The sequence below is a fragment of the Budorcas taxicolor genome, chromosome 5, assembly GCF_023091745.1.
Source record: "Budorcas taxicolor isolate Tak-1 chromosome 5, Takin1.1, whole genome shotgun sequence".
In the NCBI taxonomy this organism is placed as follows: domain Eukaryota; kingdom Metazoa; phylum Chordata; class Mammalia; order Artiodactyla; family Bovidae; genus Budorcas; species Budorcas taxicolor.
In genome coordinates this window covers 85,364,634-85,386,503 of record NC_068914.1, presented here as the reverse complement: position 1 = coordinate 85,386,503, position 21,870 = coordinate 85,364,634, and the positions used below count along the sequence as shown (strand labels likewise).

The 21,870-nt window shown below is 37.4% G+C and overlaps 1 protein-coding gene across 1 annotated transcript in view; it reads left to right on the top strand.

Moving 5' to 3' along the window:
- Positions 1-21,870, top strand: part of LRRK2 (leucine rich repeat kinase 2) — a 213,824-nt gene that overhangs the window by 15,045 nt on the left and 176,909 nt on the right. Inside the window, exons 7-11 of the mRNA XM_052640501.1 lie at positions 3,803-3,934; positions 6,692-6,811; positions 7,258-7,397; positions 7,490-7,569; positions 9,203-9,309. Coding sequence (XP_052496461.1) covers positions 3,803-3,934; positions 6,692-6,811; positions 7,258-7,397; positions 7,490-7,569; positions 9,203-9,309 — 579 coding nt within the window. The remainder of the gene's footprint in view (positions 1-3,802; positions 3,935-6,691; positions 6,812-7,257; positions 7,398-7,489; positions 7,570-9,202; positions 9,310-21,870) is intronic.

Here is a 21,870-nt window from a genome sequence, read left to right as displayed (position 1 = left end):
TATTGTAAACAGTGCTGTGATGAACATTGGGGTACACGTGTCTCTTTAAATTTTGGTTCCTCAGTGTGTATGCCCAGCAGTGGGATTGCTGGGTCATATAGTTCTATTTCCAGTTTTTTAAGGAATCTCCACGCTGTTCTCCATAGTGGCTGTACTAGTTTGTATTCCCACCAACAGTGTGAGAGGGTTTCCTTTTCTCCACACCCTCTCCAGCATTTATTGTTTGTAGACTTTTTGATAGTAGCCATTATGACCAGCATGAGATGGTACCTCATTGTGGTTTTGATTTGCATTTCTCTGATAATGAGAGATGTTGATCATCTTTTCATGTGTTTGTTAGCCATCTGTATGTCTTCTTTGGAGAAATGTCTGTTTAGTTCTTTGGCCCATTTTTTGATTGGGTCATTAATTTTTCTGGAATTGAGCTGCAGGAGCTGCTTGTATATTTTTGAGATTAATTCTTTGTCAGTTGCTTTGCTTGCTATTATTTTCTCCCATTCTGAAGGCTGTCTTTTCACCTTGCTTATAGTTTCCTTCGTTGTGCAAAAGCTTTTAAGTTTAATTAGGTCCCATTTGTTTATTTTTTGCTTTTATTTCCAATATTCAGGGAAGTGGGTCATAGAGGATCCTGCGGTGGTTTATGTCACAGAGTGTTTTGCCTATGTTTTCCTCTAGGAGTTTTATACTTTCTGGTCTTACATTTAGACCTTTCATCCATTTTGAGTTTATTTTTGTGTATGATGTTAGAAAGTGTTCTAGTTTCATTCTTTTACAAGTGGTTGACCAGTTTTCCCAGCACCACTTATTAAAGAGATTGTCTTTGCTCCATTGTATATTCTTGCCTCCTTTGTCAAAGATAAGGTGTCCATAGGTGTGTGGATTTATCTCTGGGCTTTCTGTTTTGTTCCATTGATCTGTGTCTGTCTTTCTGCCAGTACCATACTGTCTTGATGACTATAGCTTTGTAGTATAGTCTGAGGTCAGGTAGGTTGATTCCTCCAGTTCCATTCTTCTTTCTCAAGATTGCTTTGGCTTTTCAAGGTTTTTTGTATTTCCACACAAATTGTGGAATTATTTGTTGTAGTTCTCTGAAAAATACCATTGGTAGCTTGATAGGAATTGCATTGAATCTATAGATTGCTTTGGGTAGTGTACTCATTTTCACTATATTGATTCTTCCAATTCATGAACATGGTATATTTCTCTATCTATTTGTGCCATCTTTGATTTCTTTCATCAGTGTTTTATAGTTTTCTATATATAGGTCTTTTGTTTCTTTAGGTAGATTTATTCCTAAGAATTTTATTCTTTTCATTGCAATGGTGAATGGAATTGTTTCCTTAATTCCTCTTTCTGTTTTCTCATTGTTAGTGTATAAGAATGCAAGGGATTTCTGTGTGTTAATTTTATATCCTGCAACTTTACTATATTCATTGATTAGCTCTAGTAATTTTCTGGTAGAGTCTCTAGGGTTTTCTATGTATAGGATCATGTCATCTGCAAACAGTGAGAATTTTACTTCTTTTCCAATCTGGATTCCTTTTATTCCTTTTACTTCTCTGATTGCTGTGGCTAAAACTTCCAAAACTATGTTGAATAGTAGTGGTGAGAGTGGACACCCTTGTCTTGTTCCTGGCTTTAGGGGAAATGCTTTCAATTTTTAACCACTGAGGATAATATTTGCTGTGGGTTTATCATATATAGCTTTTATTATGTTGAGGTATGTTCCTTCTGTGCCTGCTTTCTGAGGGTTTTTATCATAAATGGATGTTGAATTTTGTCAAAGGCTTTCTTTGCATCTATTGAGATAATCATATGGTTTTATCTTCCAGTTTGTTAATGTGGTGTATCACATCGATTGATTTGCATATATTAAAGAATCCTTGCATCCCTGGGATAAAGCCCACTTGGTCATGATATATAATCTTTTTAGTATGTTGGATTCTGTTTGCTAGAATTTTCTTAAGGATTTTTGCATCTATGTTCATCAGTGATATTGGCCTATAGTTTTCTTTTTTTTGTGGCATCTTTGTCTGGGTTTGGTATTAGGGTGATGGTGACCTCATAGAATGAGTTAGGAAGTTTACCTTCCTCTGCAACTTTCTGGAAGAGTTTGAGTAGAATAGGTGTTAGCTCTTCTGTAAATTTTTGGTAGAATTCATCTGTGAAGCCGTCTGGTCCTGGGCTTCTGTTTGCTGGAAGATTTCTGATTACAGTTTCAATTTCCGTGCTTGTGATGGGTCTGTTAAGATTTTCTAGTTCTTCCTGGTTCAGTTTTGGAAAGTTTTTTTTTTTTTTTTTTCCTCATGGTTATGTTGCCCTCTGAGAGTCCAAAACTCCTCACAGACCTGCCGGTTAGAGGGTTTCCTGGTTTTTGGGAAATTCGCCTCTTTCACGACTCCCTCACTGGGATGGGTCGCAGTCCCTAAGTCTTTTGTTTCTCTTTTTATCTTTTATATTTTGTCCTACCTCCTTTTGAAGAGAATGGGCTGCCTTTCCAGGTGTCTGGTGTCCTCCACCAGCGTTCAGAAGTTGTTCTGTGGAATTTGCTCAGTGTTCAAATGATCTTTCAATGAATTTGTGGGGGAGAAAGTGGTCTCCCCATCCTATTCCTCTGCCATGTTTGGACCGCCCCCAGAAAATGGAATTTAAACTTCTCTGAGTCATCTCCTGCCAGCAAACTGAATATATTTTTCATTTTGCCTTTCCTTGGCTATATATTTATTTGTTTTGTACTGGCTCTTTTGAAATTCATTTTTTTCCACCCACATTGACATATCCTCACTGTAAATGGGCTGATTCATAATGAAAAGGTCAAAGAAAGTGGCAACTAAAAATACATAAGCAAGCGTTTTAGACTACCTTTGAATCTAGAGCAAATCATATCTGCGGTTCTGAGTAAAAGCAGGTAATTGTTTTAAGAGGCCATTTTCTTTAATTACAACATCTTTTTTCATATTTAGCATTTTTTAAAATACAATTTGAACATTAAAAATGTAATTTTAGGAAAAAAAAGTTAGTTTGATTGTGCCAAAAAAGAAATAAAATTGTTTTGCATACCTTTTTCTGTTTTAAGAATAGTAAATGTTTCATTGAGACATATAAATTAATTTTCTCCACGTGGTTTCACATACTCTCTCTATTGATTAATTGCCTTTTCCAGTAAATTCTTTCCTTCCTTGTGGTTCATTTATGTTTATCTCTTAGTCATATATTTTAATATTTTGTCTCTTCTCTCCCTTTCATCCATTCTTTTCCCTGTCTGTGGCAGAGCCTTCAGGGGGCTTGGTTTTATGGCTTTTACACTGGCTATTCTGCTGCCCTTCTAGAATTAATAGGAATAGATCATGGCTGATTCTAGCTCTTCTGTTATGTGATATAATGTTGCTTTTCTTTCTACTGGTTTGAGAAAAAAGAACAATTAAAATCTATTATCCAATGGAATACTGCCTCATTAGGAAACAGGCCCCAAATTCATTTATTTGAAAACTAGTGGCCAGGACTTTACATATTTTGACTTACATAAAAGCATTTTTCAGATTTGCCTATTTGTTTACGTTTTTAAGCCAAGATACAGGAGTAAAGCAACTTTCCCTTAGTCCTAGAGATGAGTTCTAAATTCTGTTATGTTAACAATGAACAACAGTATTTTTATAGCTGTTTGACAGAAAATGACATTTAAATTTGGTATTGTAGCCATTATACTGCCAAGAATTTAAAATCTCTATGAGATGTGTTTGTATGCATATTTCAATGGGGAAAATTATTGCCATATTGATAATTATGATTTTTTTAAATTTAGGTAGTAATGTTGAAGTCCTCATGAGTGGCAATGTCAGGTGTTATAATATTGTGGTAGAAGCCATGAAAGCATTCCCTATCAGTGAAAAAATTCAAGAAGTGAGTTGCTGCTTGCTCCATAGGCTTACATTAGGTAAGTTACAACTCTTGGTTAATTTTTTATCACAGTCTATATGATGTAAGTGTATATAACATACATATGTTGCATGTTGGTGGATAGGTAGCCGATGAACATACCCTGGATGGAAATATTGTAAAGTAGCAAACTGTCATGCCATGCTTAGGTGGAATTTTAAAAGGAGTAGCAAAATAAATGTGTGCAATATTAGAAGCCTCATCTTATTGTTAATGCTATATTTGAAGTATTATTATGTAAATATTTATTACATACAAAAGAATAAATATATAGAAAATATGAAGTGCAATGCAAAAAAACTCCTCATCAAATTTAACTATTAGTATGTTACTAGTGAAGGCAATGGCAACCCACTCCAGTACTCTTGACTGGCAAATCCCATAGATGGAGGAGTCTGGTAGGCTGCAGTCCATGGGGTCGCTAGGAGTTGGACACGACTGAGCGACTTCACTTTCAGTCTTCACTTTCATGCATTGGAGAAGGAAATGGCAACCCACTCCAGTGTTCTTGCCTGGAGAATCCCAGGGACGGGGGTGCCTGGTGGGCTGCTGTCTCTGGGATCACACAGAGTCGGACACGACTGAAGCGACTTAGCAGCAGCAGCAGTGCTGGTAAAGCTACTCTGGGCTCTGCCCTTCTACCAGTTTCTCTACAGAGGTGAGCACTCTCCAGAGCATAAACCTTATGCTCTAAATTAAATTTTACTGTGTTTATATATCTCTGTAAATAAAATTGTTAATGTTTGCTTGTTATTGCTTAATAAAAATGGTATCAGGCTGAATGTTGTCCTCTGCAAGTTTTTAAAAATTGTGTTTATGAGACTCATGAGTATTTTGCACATAGCTGTATGTGCATGCAGTGTGTGTGCTCAGTCTCAGTTGTGTCTGACTGTGACCCCATGAACTATAGCCCGTCAGGCTCCTCTGTCCATGGGATTGTCCATGGGAAAGTATACTGGAGTGGGTTGCCATTTCCTCCTCCAGGGGATCTTCCTGACCCAGGGATGAAACCTGCATCTCCTGAATTGGCAGGCAGATTCTTTACCATTGACCCACCTGGGAAGCGTGGCATTGTTGTATGTAGTATTCTATTATGTAGGTATACCACTGTTTATTTATCCATTCTCCTATCCATGGACATTGGTTTATTTCTTATTTTATGCTACTACCATCTGTATTGCCATGAAAATTGTAAAGGAAGGTGAATATCTTTTCAAATATTTCTTTGCTCTTCATGCTTTCTTTTTTGTGGAATACCTGATTTGCCCTTTTCTGTTTTTTCCATAGTATATTCTGTCTTTTAAAAAAAGTGATTCATAGTTCTGGCTAATAATGTTTTGGTGGTCAGTTATATGTATTGAAAATGTCGAGCTGTCTTTTTATCTTTTTATGGCAGCTTTTGTAACATAATGTATTTTCACCTAAATTGTCTAAAAATAAGATAAGGCCACTGGTATTTGCTTAGAGTCACAAAGTTGGTCAGTGGTAGAGCAGCTGTTGGCAGTGACTTAGAAATAATAGTAGGGAAAAGAGGGTGAGACCGCTGAAGTTTAGATAAGTAAAAGTAAAAGTAGAACAGAATCTTTTTTGAAATGACTTTCCGAAACTGTAGAGACTAAGGACTGGGGATTATTATGTCAGCTTAATGGATGAATGTGGAAGAGGTATGAACATAGAAAGATGCTGATACAGAAGAGTTACACTAGTTAATCTGCTTTTTGATTTTGAAACTTTGATTAATATTTAGTGTGGGCTTTAGGCTTTTAATGGTATAGGATCTTTTCCAATTCTGGGTGTGTATCTTAGGGATTATCTAATTACACATATAGCTAACTAGAAGTTTAATTCTTATTCCTACAAGGGAATGTGATAATTGTTAGTGAGTTATAGTAAAAGCATTTAATGACAAGGAGGTTTTTTCCTTATCTTTTAGAAGACAGGAAAATTAAGCTGTTTTGTACACTGAATATTGTAGTGCCATGTATAAAAATATTTATTTATTTGACTGGGTTGGGTCTTAGTTGTGGCCCACAGGATCTTCACTGAATCATGAGGCGTTTTTCAATGTGGTGCATAGACTCTAGTTGGGCACATGGGCTCAGAAGTTGTGGTGCTCCGGTTCAGTTGCTCTGTGGCATATGCGACCTTAGTTCCCTAACCTGGAATCAAACCCTTTCCCACACTGCAAGGCAGGTTCTCAACCACTGGACCACCAGGGAAGTCTCCGCCTCGTGGTTTTTTGTATGATGATGACAAGAGGGGGACTTCCCTGGTGGCTCCATGGTAAAGAAGTCACCTGCCAATGCAGGAGACATGGGTTCTATCCCTGGGTTGGAAAGGTCCCCTGGAGAAGGAAATGGCAACCCGCTCCAGTATTATCATGTGGGAAATCCCGTGGACAGGAGCCTGGCGGGCTACTGTCCGTGGGGTCGCAAAAGAGTCAGACAAGACTTTGCAAATAAACAACAGCAACACGACATGAGACGGAATCAAACAACATAAGTTATATAACTCAAACATACAGGGTTTTTTGGCCCAGTCATTTCTGTTGTCTAAGCAAGAGTTGAATGAGTGCATGAAATGTTTTTAGTTCTTTATGTAGTCATTAAGTGATTTTAATTACAGTAAATATGTTTTAATGTAATTAAGAATAGTTATCACTACTCAAAGATGTTGATTTAAATACTGTTACATAATTAAAGGTAATATAAGTTCCATGGATGAGAATTCTGCTAATATGTCACTTAACTTTTAGGTAATTTTTTTAATATCCTGGTATTAAATGAGGTGCATGTGTTTGTGGTGAAAGCTGTGCAGCAGTATTCAGAGAATGCAGTATTACAAATCGCAGCACTCAGCTGTTTAGCACTCCTCAGTAAGTGACTTTACTAACAAGGAAATTCTTTCAGGTGCATTTGATCTTGAATGTTAAGATTATAACAAGAAAGTTATACATAGAGAAGGAACCCTTAAATGCTTTTTCTTTTCCTACTGTAACACATTTTCTCATAGAGGATACTTTCAAGGGAATTAAAGTTGTGATAAATATCCCAGTTCAGATATCAGTGAATACATCCTTGATTTAGCTTTATTATTAGCAGTTCATTTTCTTAATTAATCTTTCTCTAGCCTATTAGTTTTGTTTGGTACCCTCTCCCTCATCTGATTTATCTACATGGAATATAAATATGATAAAGTGTGTAATATATTAAAGAGGTCTTTTAATTAACCAGTGCTCTGTTGATAATGTTTGAAAATAATGGTCTTAACAGTTGATCACTCGAAAGTATATGTAAGTTATATGTTTTCATTTTTCCAAAGCTGAGACCATTTTCTTAAATCAAGACTTAGAGGAAAAGAATGAGAATCAGGAGAATGATGATGATGAAGAAGATAAATTGTTTTGGCTGGAAGCCTGTTACAAAGCATTAACTTGGCATAGAAAGAACAAGCATGTGCAGGTTAGACTCTGTCATAAATTTTATAGTTCTTCAAAATTTTTTGTTCAATAGTTTATTTTTTGACTGGTTTCTTTTTTCTTTCCCGAATCCAGGAGGCTGCCTGTTGGGCCCTGAATAATCTCCTTATGTATCAAAACAGTTTACATGAGAAGATTGGAGATGAAGATGGCCAGTCAGTAGTTTTGATTTTATACGATAGAAAATTTTAGTCATAGTTTTAATCAATTCACTGAAATTTTTATTGTTTGAAATATTTTTGATATAGGTATTTATATTAAGTGTTGCCATAAAATACTTGTGGATATATAATATTTTGATGCCCGTTGTCTTCAATAGTTAGTAAAACTCTCTTTGTGTGAGAGTTATTATGGAGAAATTTAGAATCAAGAGTCATTCAGTAAGTTATGAATCATCAAGAAAGAACCGTTAAGTTTTCTGGCTATTAATTTAAAAGTACAAATTATTCTCAACTGACAGAAATTGCAGAGCCATCTGTGACCTTTTCTATTGTGGTTACTGGCCAGGAGGTTGTCAATATCAGTAATTAGATATGATTAGAAGCCTCCTTTAGTGACTCCCTGCTTTATGTGGTGATGTTAACCTGTCTTCTCTTGAGAGGGTTATTTGTATAACTGTCAGCTCTTGAGAATGCTTTCCATGGGAGCTCCATTTAAACATCATAAGACCAGACAAAGATGCACATTGTAACCAGGAATTCTGTGTGTCTGATTTGTTTCATGTCCATGAGCAACTGCTTATGTTTGTACTGTTGGCTCTGCATAGCCTCTCAATTTTAAATTTTGAATGACTTACCTTGGAAATTTAAACAGTATTTTTCTGCACCTCAAATTCTGGCAGCCTGTTTCCATAGTGATGTGAAGTGGAAGTCTCTCAGTTGTGTCCGACTCTTTGTGACCCCCTGGACTATACAGTCTGTGGAATTCTCAAGGCCAGAATACTGGAGTGGGTAGCCTTTCCCTTCTCCAGGGAATCTTCCCAACCCAGGGATCGAACCCAGGTCTCCTGCATTGCAGGCGGATTCTTCACCAGCTGAGCCACAAGGGAAACTCAAGAATACTGGAGTGGGTAGCCTATCCTTTCTCCAAGGGTCTTCCTGACCCAGGAATCGAACCAGGGTTTCCTGCATTGCAGGCAGATTCTATACCAACTGAGCTATCAGGGAAGCCCTCATTTCCATAGTGATCTACTGCCAATAGAAGGCAGTTAATGACAGATTCTATTTATTTAAATGTCTCTAGTTTGAATGGAAACTAAATTTTGAAAAATATGTGTTAAACCAGCCTTCTAATCTGCTTTGAGCAATCTTTTAAAGAAGTTAGGATAAGGTTGGTTCATGCTGCAATTTATAAAAATTTCAATTCATAGATACTAATCCCTTAAAACTCAACAGGAGATTGTTAAAATAAATACATCATTAAAACATATTTATGCTCTAAATTAAAAAATTTCACTCTACTTCTTTATGATTCTTAATTTTTCCTTTCTTGCTTACATCATCTCCTTTTTCTCTCTTAATCTTTTTACTCTTAGCACCTATTTATATATCTACCGAGTCTTCTATTTTTTCCTTCTACTGCTTAACTACTTTGAAGAAACAGAAATACTACTTTATTAATAACGTATTTGAATATAATGTAAATAGAACACTGCTCTCCTGTGAGTAGAGGTGGCATAAAATACTGTTTATCTGCCCTTATTGGTTGTTAGATTAGATAACAGTAAGTGAATAGTTAAGTTAATTATTAAAGAGATTACTATTAATGTTGTGGTTGAATTTGTGAAAGGTTCCCAGCTCACAGGGAAGTGATGCTGTCCATGCTGATGCACTCTTCATCAAAAGAAGTCTTCCAGGCATCTGCAAATGCTTTGTCAACTCTGTTAGAACAAAATGGTAAGAGGTAAACCATATTTTTTAGTATAATGAAACACATTTTGTGGTATTTTTAAAATTATAAAAGCGATAATTGTAAAAACTTCAAATATGTAAATATATATATCTGATATATAGATATATTGACAAACAGGTAAAAAGATAAAGAAGAAAATAACATTTTGATGTTTTTCTTCTGGATTTCTGTGTATGTACTTACACATGACATATACATTTTTTGTTTTTTGGAGAAATGGGTTCCTATTATAATCTTTTATAACCAAATTTTACATTTCCTTTTTTTATGTTGCCAAATGTAAATTCCCACACTACCATTTTGATGGTTGTGTAGTTTTCTAATACCTATGTCCTCCTTTATGTTCCAATTTCTTATGGATGGACTTTTAGCTTGTGTCCAGTGATATTGTTTTGAATATTTGTAACAGTAGCCAAATAGTCACTTTTCTGCCCCAGTTTTCTTTGTACACTGTTCCTGGGTTTTTTTCTTAGGAATGCAGTGGATGGAGAGAGAGTCACCATTATAAAATATTCTAAATTTGTCCATTATAAAAATTAAAAAAAAATAGTCCTTTACATGTAAATCTTACAGCTTTCCATTATTTAGGAGAGAAAAATAGCTGTTATACCTTTGGAAGAACTCTTGAGGTTTAGAATTAAGGCTCAGGCTGCTGTTATTAGAGCTCAGCCCTAACAAATAGGAAATACGGCCAGAAAATCTTGGGAGAAAACTAATCATAAAAGCATTAGGACTTGGCAGCTCTTGAAGGATATTCTCGAAGGGAGAAAAATACAGAAGAACACTGAAAGCTTGAAAAAAAAGACCAGTGTTAGCATTAGCTTTTAGTAGAGAACCCGAGTAGAGTGAAGAAAGCCTCCTCATGCATGTTTCCGTACATGGTTATTTAAGTCAGATCAAGAGGAAAATCACTTCTTTGTTTTCATTCTTTTCACTTCACCTCTGATGGTACTGAAAAGGCCATCATAAAAGGCTTGGGCTGGCCAAGCCCTGAGAGATTGATCGGGGTTGCTCTCAAAGGATAATGAGTCAGTGGAAGTGGCAGAAAGGGGAGGTGCTCTTCTTGAGTCTCCCTTCCTCTGTTGGGCAGAGGCCTGGGTTGCAGTGGGGTGGGGTGGGGGGTCTCACTCTTGAAAATGAACACTGGACTTTGCTGCTTTTGTTGAGGCACCTTAGCAAGGAGACAGCCGGAGAAGGCAATGGCGCCTCACTCCAGTACTCTTGCCTGGAAAATCCCATGGACGGAGGAGCCTGGTGGGCTGCAGTCCATGGGGTTGCAAAGAGTTGGACAGGACTGAGTGACTTCACTTTCACTTTTCACTTTCATGCATTAGAGAAGGAAATGGCAACCCTCTCCAGTGTTCTTGCCTGGAGAATCCCAGGGATGGTGGAGCCTGGTGGGCTGCCGTCTATGGGGCAGCACAGAGTCAGACATGACTGAAGCAACTTAGCAGCAGCAGCAGAGAGTAGACAAACCTTTACCATGTACAAAACACATTGTGCTGGTGCTATACTTCTTAACTCCATCGAAATATTTGATATTTCAACAATACAACCATGATTTTGTGAGAGTTAAACCTCTGTGTTTTTTTTTTTTTTTAAGAGAAGGACTATTTTACACAAATAGACACATACATGTAGCAATCATGGAGAGACTAGCCAAAGCTACTACAGTACTCATTTCTGTAGTTGGCCACCAGGTGCTAGCTGGTGTGTGTATATATATAAAGTTAGCATCTATAGTTTCTGTCTTCACCTCCTCATTCCGTATTCCCCTTGCCCTCAGTTGGAACTTCCGTGGCTCCTGGTTCTGGAGTGACCCAAACCTTCATCCATGAAAGGTTGAAGTCCTCAATCATACTGCCTTTTCTGGTTGTTGTACTTTTTTTTTCTTTGTTTTCATTTTTATTGAAGTATAGTTGATTTGCAGCGTTGTGTTAGTCAGGTATATAGCACAGTTAGACATAGATATGCTGTGTGCTAAGTTGCATCAGTCATGTCTGACTCTGTGTGACATGGACTGTAGCCTGCCAGACTGCTCTATCCATGGGATTCTCTAGGCAAAAATACTAGAATGGGTTGCCATATCCTCATCCAGGGAATCTTCCCGACCTGGGGATTGAATCCATGTCTTACGAATTCGGCGTTCGCAGGCAGGTTCCTTACCACTACTGACACGTGGGAAGCCTTTTATACATAATACATGCATCAGTTCAGTTCAGTTCAATCGCTCAGTCGTGTCTGACTGTTTGCAACCCCATGGAATACAGCATGCCAGGCTTCTCTGTCCATCACCAGCTCCAGGAGTTTATTCAAACTAACGTCCATTGAGTCAGTGATGCCATCCAACCATCTCATCCTCTGTTGTCCCCTTCTCCTCCCACCTTCAATCTTTCCCAGCATCATGGTGTTTTCAAATGAGTCAGTTCTTCACATCAGGTGGCCAAAGTATTGGAGCTTCAGCTTCAAAATCAGTCCTTCCAATGAATATTCATGACTGATTTCCTTAAGGATGCTCTGGTTTGATCTCCTTGCAGTCCAAGGGACTCTCAAGAGTCTTCTCCACCACCACAGTTCAAAAACATCAATTCTTCAGCCCTCACCTTTCTTTATAGTCCAACTCTCAAATCCATACATGATTACTGGAAAAACCATAACCTTGACTAGATGGACATTTATTGGCAAAGTAATATCTCTGCTTTTTAATATGCTGTCTAGGTTGGTCATATCTTTTCTTCCAGGGAGTAAGCATCTTTTAATTTCATGGCTGCAGTCACCATCTGCAGTGAGTTTGGAGCTCAAAAAAATAAAGTCTCTCACTGTTTCCACTGTTTCCCAATCGATTTGCCATTAAAAATGATGGGACTAGATGCCATGATCTTAGTTTTCTGAATGTTGAGTTTTAAGCCAACTTTTTCACTCTCCTCTTTACTTTCATCAGGAGGCTTAGTTCTTCTTTGCTTTCTGCCATAAGGGTGGTGTCATTTGCATATCTGAAGTTATTGACATTTCTCCTGGCAATCTTGATTCCAGCTTGTGCTTCATCCAGCCCAGCGTTTCTCATGATGTATTCTGCATATAAGTTAACTTTGCAGGGTGACAATATATGCCTTGATGTACTCCTTTTCCTATTTGGAACCAGTCTGTTGTTCCATGTCCAGTTTAACTGTTGCTTCCTGACCTGCATACAGGTTTCTCAAGAGGCAGGTCAGGTGGTCTGGTATTCCCATCTCTTGAAGAATATTTTGCAGATTGTGGTGATCCCCACAGTCAAAGGCTTTGGCATAGTCAATAAAGCATAAATAGATGTTTTTCTGGAACTCTCTTGCTTTTTTGATGATCCAATGGATGTTGGCAATTTGATCTCTGGTTCTTCTGCCTTTTCTAAAACGAACTTGAATGTTTGGAAGTTCACAGGTCACATATTGCTGAAGCCTGGCTTGGAGAATTTTGAGTATTACTTTGCTAGCGTGTGAGATGAGTGTAATTGTGTGGTAGTTTGAGCATTCTTTGGCATTGCCTTTCTTAGGGATTGGAATGAAATCTGACCTTTTCCAGTCCTGTGGCCACTGCTGAGTTTTCCAGATTTGCTGGCATATTGAGTGCAGCACTTTCACAGCATCATCTTTTAGGAATTGAAATAATTTTCCATTATAGGTGAGATAGAAATACAACATATTATACAAATTATTGAGTATAGTTCCCTGTGCTGTACAGAAGGTTCTTGTTGGTTGTCTATTTTATATATAGTACTGTGATGGTTGCTGTAGTTTTCAGTTCACTTCTACTGTTGCGGATGCAGGCATCAAGAGGCTTCTCAAGATTACTTTGGATCTGACAGGCTTCCTTGTAGCCACTGTGTAGTAGAAACCTCTCTCCTCTTGGTAAATGGATCAATCGCGTCAGCTGTGAGCTTAATCCCTTTTTTTTAAATTCTGGTAGTTCAGTTCATAAGGAGCCTATAGTGACCAGGTAGATGTCACATGCTCTGATTAGCTGGTACCACTGATATGTCCCCGGATGAAAGCTTGTCCTGCTCCATGTGCTCCATGCAGAACAGTGGTATTTTAGTTAGAAGATGTACAGTTTTTACTTAAAAAATTTTTTTGTTCTTTTTTCTTCAATTTTCATTGAAATATAATTGATGTAAAGCATTGTATACGTTTAAGGTGTACAGCATAATGATTTGAGTTACTTACCTCAGGAAATGATTAGTCCAGTAATTTTAGTGAAGATCTGTCATCTCATATAGATGCAAAATAAAAGAAAAAGAAAAAAAATGTTTTACTTGTGATGAGGATTAGGATTTACTCTCTTAACAGTTTTCATATATAACATACAACAGTATAACATATTGATTATGTTGTACTTTGCAGCCCTAGTATCTATCTTATAGATGGGAGTTTGTACCTTCTTACCACCTTCTTTCAGTCCCCCCTTCTTTTGGTAACCACAAATATGATCTCTTTGTCTATTAGTCTGTTCTTGAAATATAATTGACCTGCAGCAGCCTATTATTTCTAGGTACACAATACAGTGCTTTGATATTTCTGTATATTACAAAATGATCATCATGATAAGTCTAGTTATCATCTATCATCATACAAAAATAGTACATTATTATAGATTATATTTCCATGCTGCACTTTCATCCCTATGACTTCTTTATGTTGTAATGGGGAGTCTGTACCTTTTAAGTTCCTTCCCCTATTTCACTTATCCCCCACTGTCCTCTGCTCTGGCAACCACCAGTTTGTTCGCTGTACTATAAGCCTGTTTCTGTTTTGTTTGTTCAGTTCTTTTGCTTTTTAGTTTCCCCATAGAAGTAAAATTATACAGTGTTTTTCTCTGTCTGAATTATTTCACTTAGCATAATTCCCTAGGTCTGTCATGCAGCAGCAAGTGGCAAGATTTTGCTTTTTTCATGGCTCAGTAATATTCACATCTTCTTTATTTATGCATCTATCAATGAGCATTTAGGTTGCTTCTGTATTTTGGCTGCTGTGAATAATGCTACAATGAACATATAGGTCTATATACCGTTTTTTTTTAAACCAATTTTTATTGAAATATATTTGACGTATAATGTATTAGTTTCAGGTATACAGCAAAGTGATTCAATTATATTTACATATATATTCATATATATTTACATTACATATATGTTTTCTTTTTTAAAGTCTCTTCTATTATAGGTTATTATAAAATATTGAGTATAGTTCCCTGTGCCATACAGTAGGTCCTTGTTGGTTATCTATTTTATATATAGTAGTATGTATATTTTAGACCCAAACTCCTAATTTATCCCTTCCCCACCCTTTGGTAACCATAAGTTTGTTTTCTATGTCTGTGAGTCTGTTTCTGTTTTGAAAATAAGTTCATTACTATCACTTTTTTAGATTCCTCACATAAATAATATCATGTTTGTCTTTCTTTGTCTGGCTTACGTCACTCAGTATGACCATATATCTTTTGGAATTAGTGTTTTTGTTTTCTTTGGTAAATATCCAGGAGTGGAATTGCTGGATCATATGGTAGTTCTGTTTTTAATTTTTTGAACTGTGTCCATACTATTTTCCATAATGCTTGCACCAATTTGGATTTCTGCCAAGCGTTCACGAAGATTCCTTTTTCTGCACATCCTTGCCAACGTTTCTTATTTGTGCTTTTTTTTGATGACAGCCATTCTGACAGTTGTGAGGTGATAAATTTTTATGGTTTAGATTTGTATTTCCTTGATGATTAGTAATGTTGAACATCTTTTCATGTGTGTGTTGGCCATCCCCAATTCTTCTGTGAAAAATGTTTATAGGGTCCTCTGCCCACAATTTAACTATGTTGTTTTTCTGATCTTGAATTTTATGAATTCTTTGTATATTTTGAATATGAACCCCTTATTAGATATATCATTTACACATATCTTCTTCCATTCAGTAGGTGGTCATTTCATTTTGTTGATGGTTTCCTTTATTGGGAAAAAGGTTTTTAATTTGATGTAGTCCCATTTTTTCATTTTTACTTTTCATCCCTTGCCTGAGGAGACAGATTGAAAAACAAATATTGCTAAGATCATTGTCAAAGAGCATACTGCTTCTTTTCTTTTTGGAGTTTTATGATTTCAGGTTTTCATTTAATTGTTTAGTCTGTTTTGAGTTTATTTTTGTATATCATGTGAAAAGTCTAGTTTGATTCTTTTGTATGTATTTGTGCAGTGTTCCTAACACCATTTATGGAATAAACTGTCTTCCCCATTGTATATATTTTGCATACTTTGTTGGAGATTAAATGAACATCTAAGTTTTCATTTCTGGGCTCTCTAGACTGTTCTCAGACACTGTATGTGTCTGGTTTTTTTTTTGGCCAGTATCGTATTGTATTGATTCCTATAGCTTTGTAGTATAGTTTGAAATCAGGGTTCATGATACCTTCAGTTTTGTTCTTTTTCAAGATTTTGGCTATTTGTGGTATGTATACATATATCCCCTCCCTGAGCCTCCTCTCACCCCCACCATCCCACCCCTCTAGGTTGTCACAGAGCACCAAGCTCAGCTCCCTGTGTTTATAGCAGCTTCCCACTAGGTATCTGTTTTGCACATAGTAATGCATTGGAGAGGGAAATGGCAACCCACTCCAGTATTCTTGCCTGCAGGATCCCAGGGACAGAGGAGCCTAGTGGGCTGCCGTCTATGGGGTCGCACAGAGTCAGACACAACTGAAGCAACTTAGCAGCAGCAGCAGCAGCAGCAGCAGTGTATATATGTCAATGTTACTTTTTCAGTTTGTTCCCTCACCTTCCTCTCCATGTCCACAAATTTGTTCTCTACAGTTCCTTCTCTATTCCTGCTCTGCAGATAGGTTCATCAATAATGTTTTTATAGTTTCCATATATATGTGATAATATATATTTGTTTTACCCTTTCTGACTTACTTCACTATGTGAAATAGGCTCTAGGTTCATCCACCTCAATACAACTGAGTCAAATTCATTCCTTTTTATGGCTGAGTAATATTCCATTGTATACATGTACCACAGCTTCTTTATCCATTCATCTAGGCTGCGTCCATATCCTGGCTATTGTAAGTAGTGCGGCTGTAAGCCTTGGGGTACATGTGTCTTTGAATTAATGGATTTTCACAGGGTATATGCCCAGTAGTGGGATTGCTGTGTCATATAGTAGTTTCAGTCCTAGTTTCTTGCTGCTGCTGCTGCTAAGTCACTTCAGTCATGTCCGACTCTGTGCTACCCCACAGATGGCAGCCCACCAGGCTCCTCTGTCCCTGGGACTCTCCAGGCAAGAACACTGGATTGGGTTGCCATTTCCTTCTCCAATGCGTGAAAGTGAAAAGTGAAAGTAAAGTCGCTCAGTCGTGCCCGGCTCTTAGCGACCCCATGGTCTGCAGCCTACCAGGCTCCTCCGTCCATGGGATTTTCCAGGCAAGAGTACTGGAGTGGGGTGCCCTTGCCTTCTCCGATCCTAGTTTCTTAAGGAATCTCTGTTCTGTTTTCCGTAGTGGCTGTATCAGTTTACATTTTCAGCAACAGTGTAAAAGGGTTCCCTTTTCTCCATATCTTCTGCAGAATTTATTGTTTGTGGACTTTTTGATGATAGCCGTTCTTCCTGGTGTGAGGTGATACCTCATTGTAGTTTTGATTTTCTAATAATGAGTGATGTCGAGCATCTTTTCCTGTGTTTGTTAGCTCTCTGTGTGTCTTTGAAGAAAGATCTCTTTAGGTCTTCAGCCCATTTTTTAATCGGGTTGTTTGTTTTTTCTGATATTGAGCTACATGAGCTCCTTGCATATTTTGGACATTATCCTGTGTCAGTTGATTCATTTGCAGTTATTTTCTCCTTTTCTGAAGGTTGTCTTTTCGTGTTGTGCATACTTTCCTTTGCTGTTCAAAAACCTTTAAAATTAATTAGGTCCTGCTTTGATTTGGGCCCAGGTCCTCTCTGTCTCTTTCTTTTTTATTGGACGTGTCTGGTTATTCGTTTACCAATTTAGTTTATCTTTTCAGAGGACCAGCTCTAAGTTTCATTAATATTTTCTATTGATTTGCAGTCTCTTTTTAGTTTATTTCCTCTCTGATCTTTATGATTTATTTCCCTGTACTAATTTTGGGTTTAGTTTGTTCTTGTTTTTCTCATTCCTTTGTGTATAAGGTTAGGTTGGTTGTTTGAGATGTTTCTTGTTTCCTAGACATGCATGTATTGCTATATAATTCTTTCTAAGAACTACTTCTGCTGTGTCCCATAGAATTTTTGGTTGTTTGTTTCTGCAGCATCCCATAGAATTTGTTTTTGTGTGTGTGTGTTTGTGTGTGTGTGTGTATGTTTGTTTGTTTCTGTTTTGTTTGTGTATGTGTGCTTAGTTGCTTGGTCATGTCCGACTCTTTGTGACCCCCCTGGACTGTAGCCCGTCAGGCTCTTCTGTCCCTGGGATTTTCCAGGCAAGAATACTGGAGTGGGTTGCCATTTCCTTCTCCAGGGGATCTTCCCAACGTAGGGATCAAACCTTCATCTCTTGCGTCTTCCGCATTGACAGGCATATTCTTTACCACTAGCGCCACCTGGGAAGCCCCGTTTATCAAACTAAACTGATTTAGTTTATCTTTTCAGAGGACCAGCTCTAAGTTTCATTAATATTTTCTAATATTTTCTATTAATATTAGTCTAGAGACTAATATTTTAGTCTCTATTTATTTTTACTTTATTTATTTATGTTTTCATTTGCAATTTGATTTTTTCAAGACCCATTGGTTGTTTAGCTTGCATGTATTTGTGTTATTTGCAATTTTTTCTCATAGTTGATGTCTAGTCCCATAGTGTCATGGGAGGAAAAGTGTGAAAGTGCTAGTCTCTCAGTCAGGTCCAACTCTTTGCGATCCTGTGGACTGTAGCTTGGCAGGCTCCTCTTCCATGGAATTCTCCAGGCAAGAGTACTGGAGTGGGTTGCCATTCTCTTTTCCAGGGTATCTTCCTGACCCAGAGAAGAAACTGGGGTCTCCTGCATTGCAGGCAGATTCTTTACAGTCTGAGCCACCAGGGAACATAGGAAAAGATGCTTGATAATGATTTCAGTCTTTCTAAATTTATTGAGACTAGTTTTGTGGCCTAGCACATGATTTATCTTGGAAAATGTTCTATGTGCACTTGAAAGCAATATTTATTCTGCTACTTTTGGATAGAATGTGCTAACATATATCTATTAAGTCCATCTGATTCATTGTTTAAGGACAGTGTTCTCTTACTGATTTTCTGTGTGAATGATCAGCCCATTGAAGTAAGTTAAGTGTTAAAGTTCTCTACTATTGCTGTGTTGCTGTTAGCTTCTCTATGTTTGTTAATATTTGCTTTATGCATTTAATTATTACTATGTTGGGTACATATTTATTTACAGTTTTTATATTTTCTTGTTGATTGATCCCTTTATTACTGTGTAATGTCCTTCCTTGTCATTTCTTACAGCCTTTATTTAAAGTCTACTTAGTCTGATATGATTATTGCTACTCTAGTTTTCTTTTCTTTTCTAATTGCATGGATTACCTGTTTTCATCCCCTCACTTTCAGCCTGTCTGTCTTTAGATCTGAATTGAGTCTCCTGTAGGTAGCATATACATGGATCTTGTTTTATTATTCATTCAACTATTATATTTCTTTTGATTGAAACATTTAGTCCCTTTATATTTGAAGTAATTATTTATGCTGTGTGCTTAGTCACTCAGTTATGTCCAACTCTTTGCAACCCTATGGACTGTAGCCCACCAGGCTCTTCTGTCCATGGGGCTTCTCCAGGCAAGAATACTGGGGTGGGTTGTTATGCCTTCCTCCAGGGAATCATCCCAACCTAGCGATCAAACCCAGGTCTCCTGTGCAGGTGCATTCTCTACCATCCAGGCCACCAGGGAAGCCCAAGAGTACTGGAGTGGGTAGCTTGTGTCTAGTGTGTGCTTATTGCTGTTTGTTCATTGTTTTGGATGCTTGTTCTTTTTGTTCTTTTCTTCTTTTGCTTCCTTCTCTTGTGATTTGATGACTGTTTTTAGTGTTATGTTTATATTACTTTCTTTTTTCATCATTTGTCTATTATAGATTTTTAGTTTGTGATTACTGTGAGATGTGTATATGTGTGTATAAAATTATTTTAAGTTGATCTCAGCTTCTTTTAACTTTCTATTTCTCATTTGCTTTATCATTTTATTGACAAAATATGGATGCATTTGACTGTTATGAAGGTATTATAGATAGATATCTATCTACATATATGAGTATATAGATATACATGTGGACACATATGCACATATAAGGCATTAAACTATTTTTCTTTTATGCAATATTACTTTCTTGAGAAGATTATCTCCTTATTTTGAAAGCATTTAAATATCCCTACATTTTTGCTACTGTCTCCTCATTTAATGTTTTTTACATCATATTTTGCATCTTTTTGTTTTGTTTTTCTCTATGTATACTTACTGTAGACATAGATAATTTTACTATTCCTACTAGTTAAGTGGGTCATCTGCTACTCTCATTTGCTTTTACCAATATTTCCCTTTCATAAATTTTGTTTTCTAGTTGTGGTCGTCTTTTTTTCCACTTAGACAAGTCTCTCCAACATTTTTTTAATAGCTAGTTTAGTGGTGCAGAACTCTTTTTAGGTTTTGCTTGTCTGTAAAACTCTTATCCCTCCTTCAAACGAATGATAACCTTAATGGATAGACTATTTTTTCCTTTCAGCATTTTGAATGGATCCCACTATTCCCTGGTATTCTGCAAAATTTATCTGGAAAAGTCAGCTGACAGACTTATGGGAGTACCTCTGTATATAACTATTGCTTCTTTTTTGCTTTAATATTCTCTTAATCTTAAAGTTTCATCATTTTAATTACAATGTGTCTTTTTATGGACCTCTCTCTATTGATCTTGTTTGAGGCTTTGTACTTCTTGGACCTGGATATCTATTCCTTTCCAAGTTTAGGGGACTTTTCAGCTATTATCACTTCAAATAATTTGTCTGCCATTCTCTCTCTCTCTTTTCCTTTTTGGATCTCTGTGTGAAAATGTTAGTAGGCTGGATGTTGTCTGAGAGTTCTCACATTTTAAAATGTCTTTTCCTCTGTTTGTTCCGCTTGTGTGATTTTCACCACAGTGTTTTCTAGTTCACTGATCTATTCCTCTATATCATTTAATCTACTGTTGAGTCTTTGTATATAGTTTTCATTTCAGTTTTTGTATCCTGTTTCAGCTGTTTCATTCTTCTTTATATTTTCTAGCTTTTTGATAAACTCACTATATTCATCATTCTTCTCCTGAGTTTGTTGAGGATCTTTATGATCGTTACCTTGAGCTGATGTCTGGTAGATTGCTTATCTCCACTTGGCTTAGTTATTCTTCTGAGATTTTATCTTGTTCCTTCATTTGGAGCATATTCCTGTGTTGCCTCATTTTGCATAATTCTGTGTTTTTGTTTGTGTATTTAGTCAGATTGATTATGTTTCCTAATCTTGGAGGAGTGTCCTTATAGTACACTCCTTTCTGATTAACAGAGCTGTATGATCCAGTGGTGCCCTCTCCAGGGTCTGAGTGGGCCACTGAATGTTGTGGTGCTGATGTAGGTGGGGCCCATTTCTGGTGGGTTAGCTGCCTAGACCTCCTTGTGTAGAGGCTGCTAATCATTGGTGCTCAAGACTGGGCATAGTATGGCTGACTGCACAGTCTAGGGCTTTCTGGAACTGGTTCCATCCACAGGTAAGTGGAGCTGTGTCTTGGCATGGCTGACTTAAGGCCTGGGAGGTTTGGGGCAGTTAACTGCAGACACAGGGTTTTGGAGCTGGAGTTAACATGCTGGTTGGTAGTGTAAGGTCCCTGGGTGGCTGGCTGTGAGCCTGGGAGTCCCAGGGCAGCTGACTATGGGCCCTGGGGATTTTCAGTTCTGGTGCCTACCTGCTGGTGAGTACAGCTGATTCTTAGTGCTATTTGGATAAATGTGGAACTCCGAAATGGCACTTGCCAGTACCAGTGTCCTTGCAGTAAAATATGCTACCTCAAATGGCTGTCAGCAGCATCTGCTGGAGACAGACTCTCCCAAGGGGGTCCCAGTTGCCTTCTGTCTCCCTGAGAGACTCTCCAAGATCAGCAAGTGGGTCTGATCCAGACTCTTCTAAACTTATTTTATGCTGGGTTTCCAAGTGTATGAGACTTTTCATGGGCTCTTTAAGAGTGAAGTCTCTGGTTCCTATAGCCCTCTTGCTCTCTCATTGTGCAAACTCTGCTGGATTTTAAAGCTAGATGTTCTAGGGGCTCAAGCCCAGTGCTTGGACCCCTTGATTCATACGGAAAACTTTTGTAAATAACCTCTGTGATTATCCTCTTGTTTATTGATTGCTTATCTGGTAGTGTGGGTATTTACTATATCACATTCCCCATCCTTCCTGTCATCTCATGTAGTTCCTTCTTTATATCTTTACTTGTGGAATATCTTTTTCAGATCATTTTCATAGATCATTGCACTGTAAGTGGTTATAATTTTGGTGTGCTCATGGGAGGAAG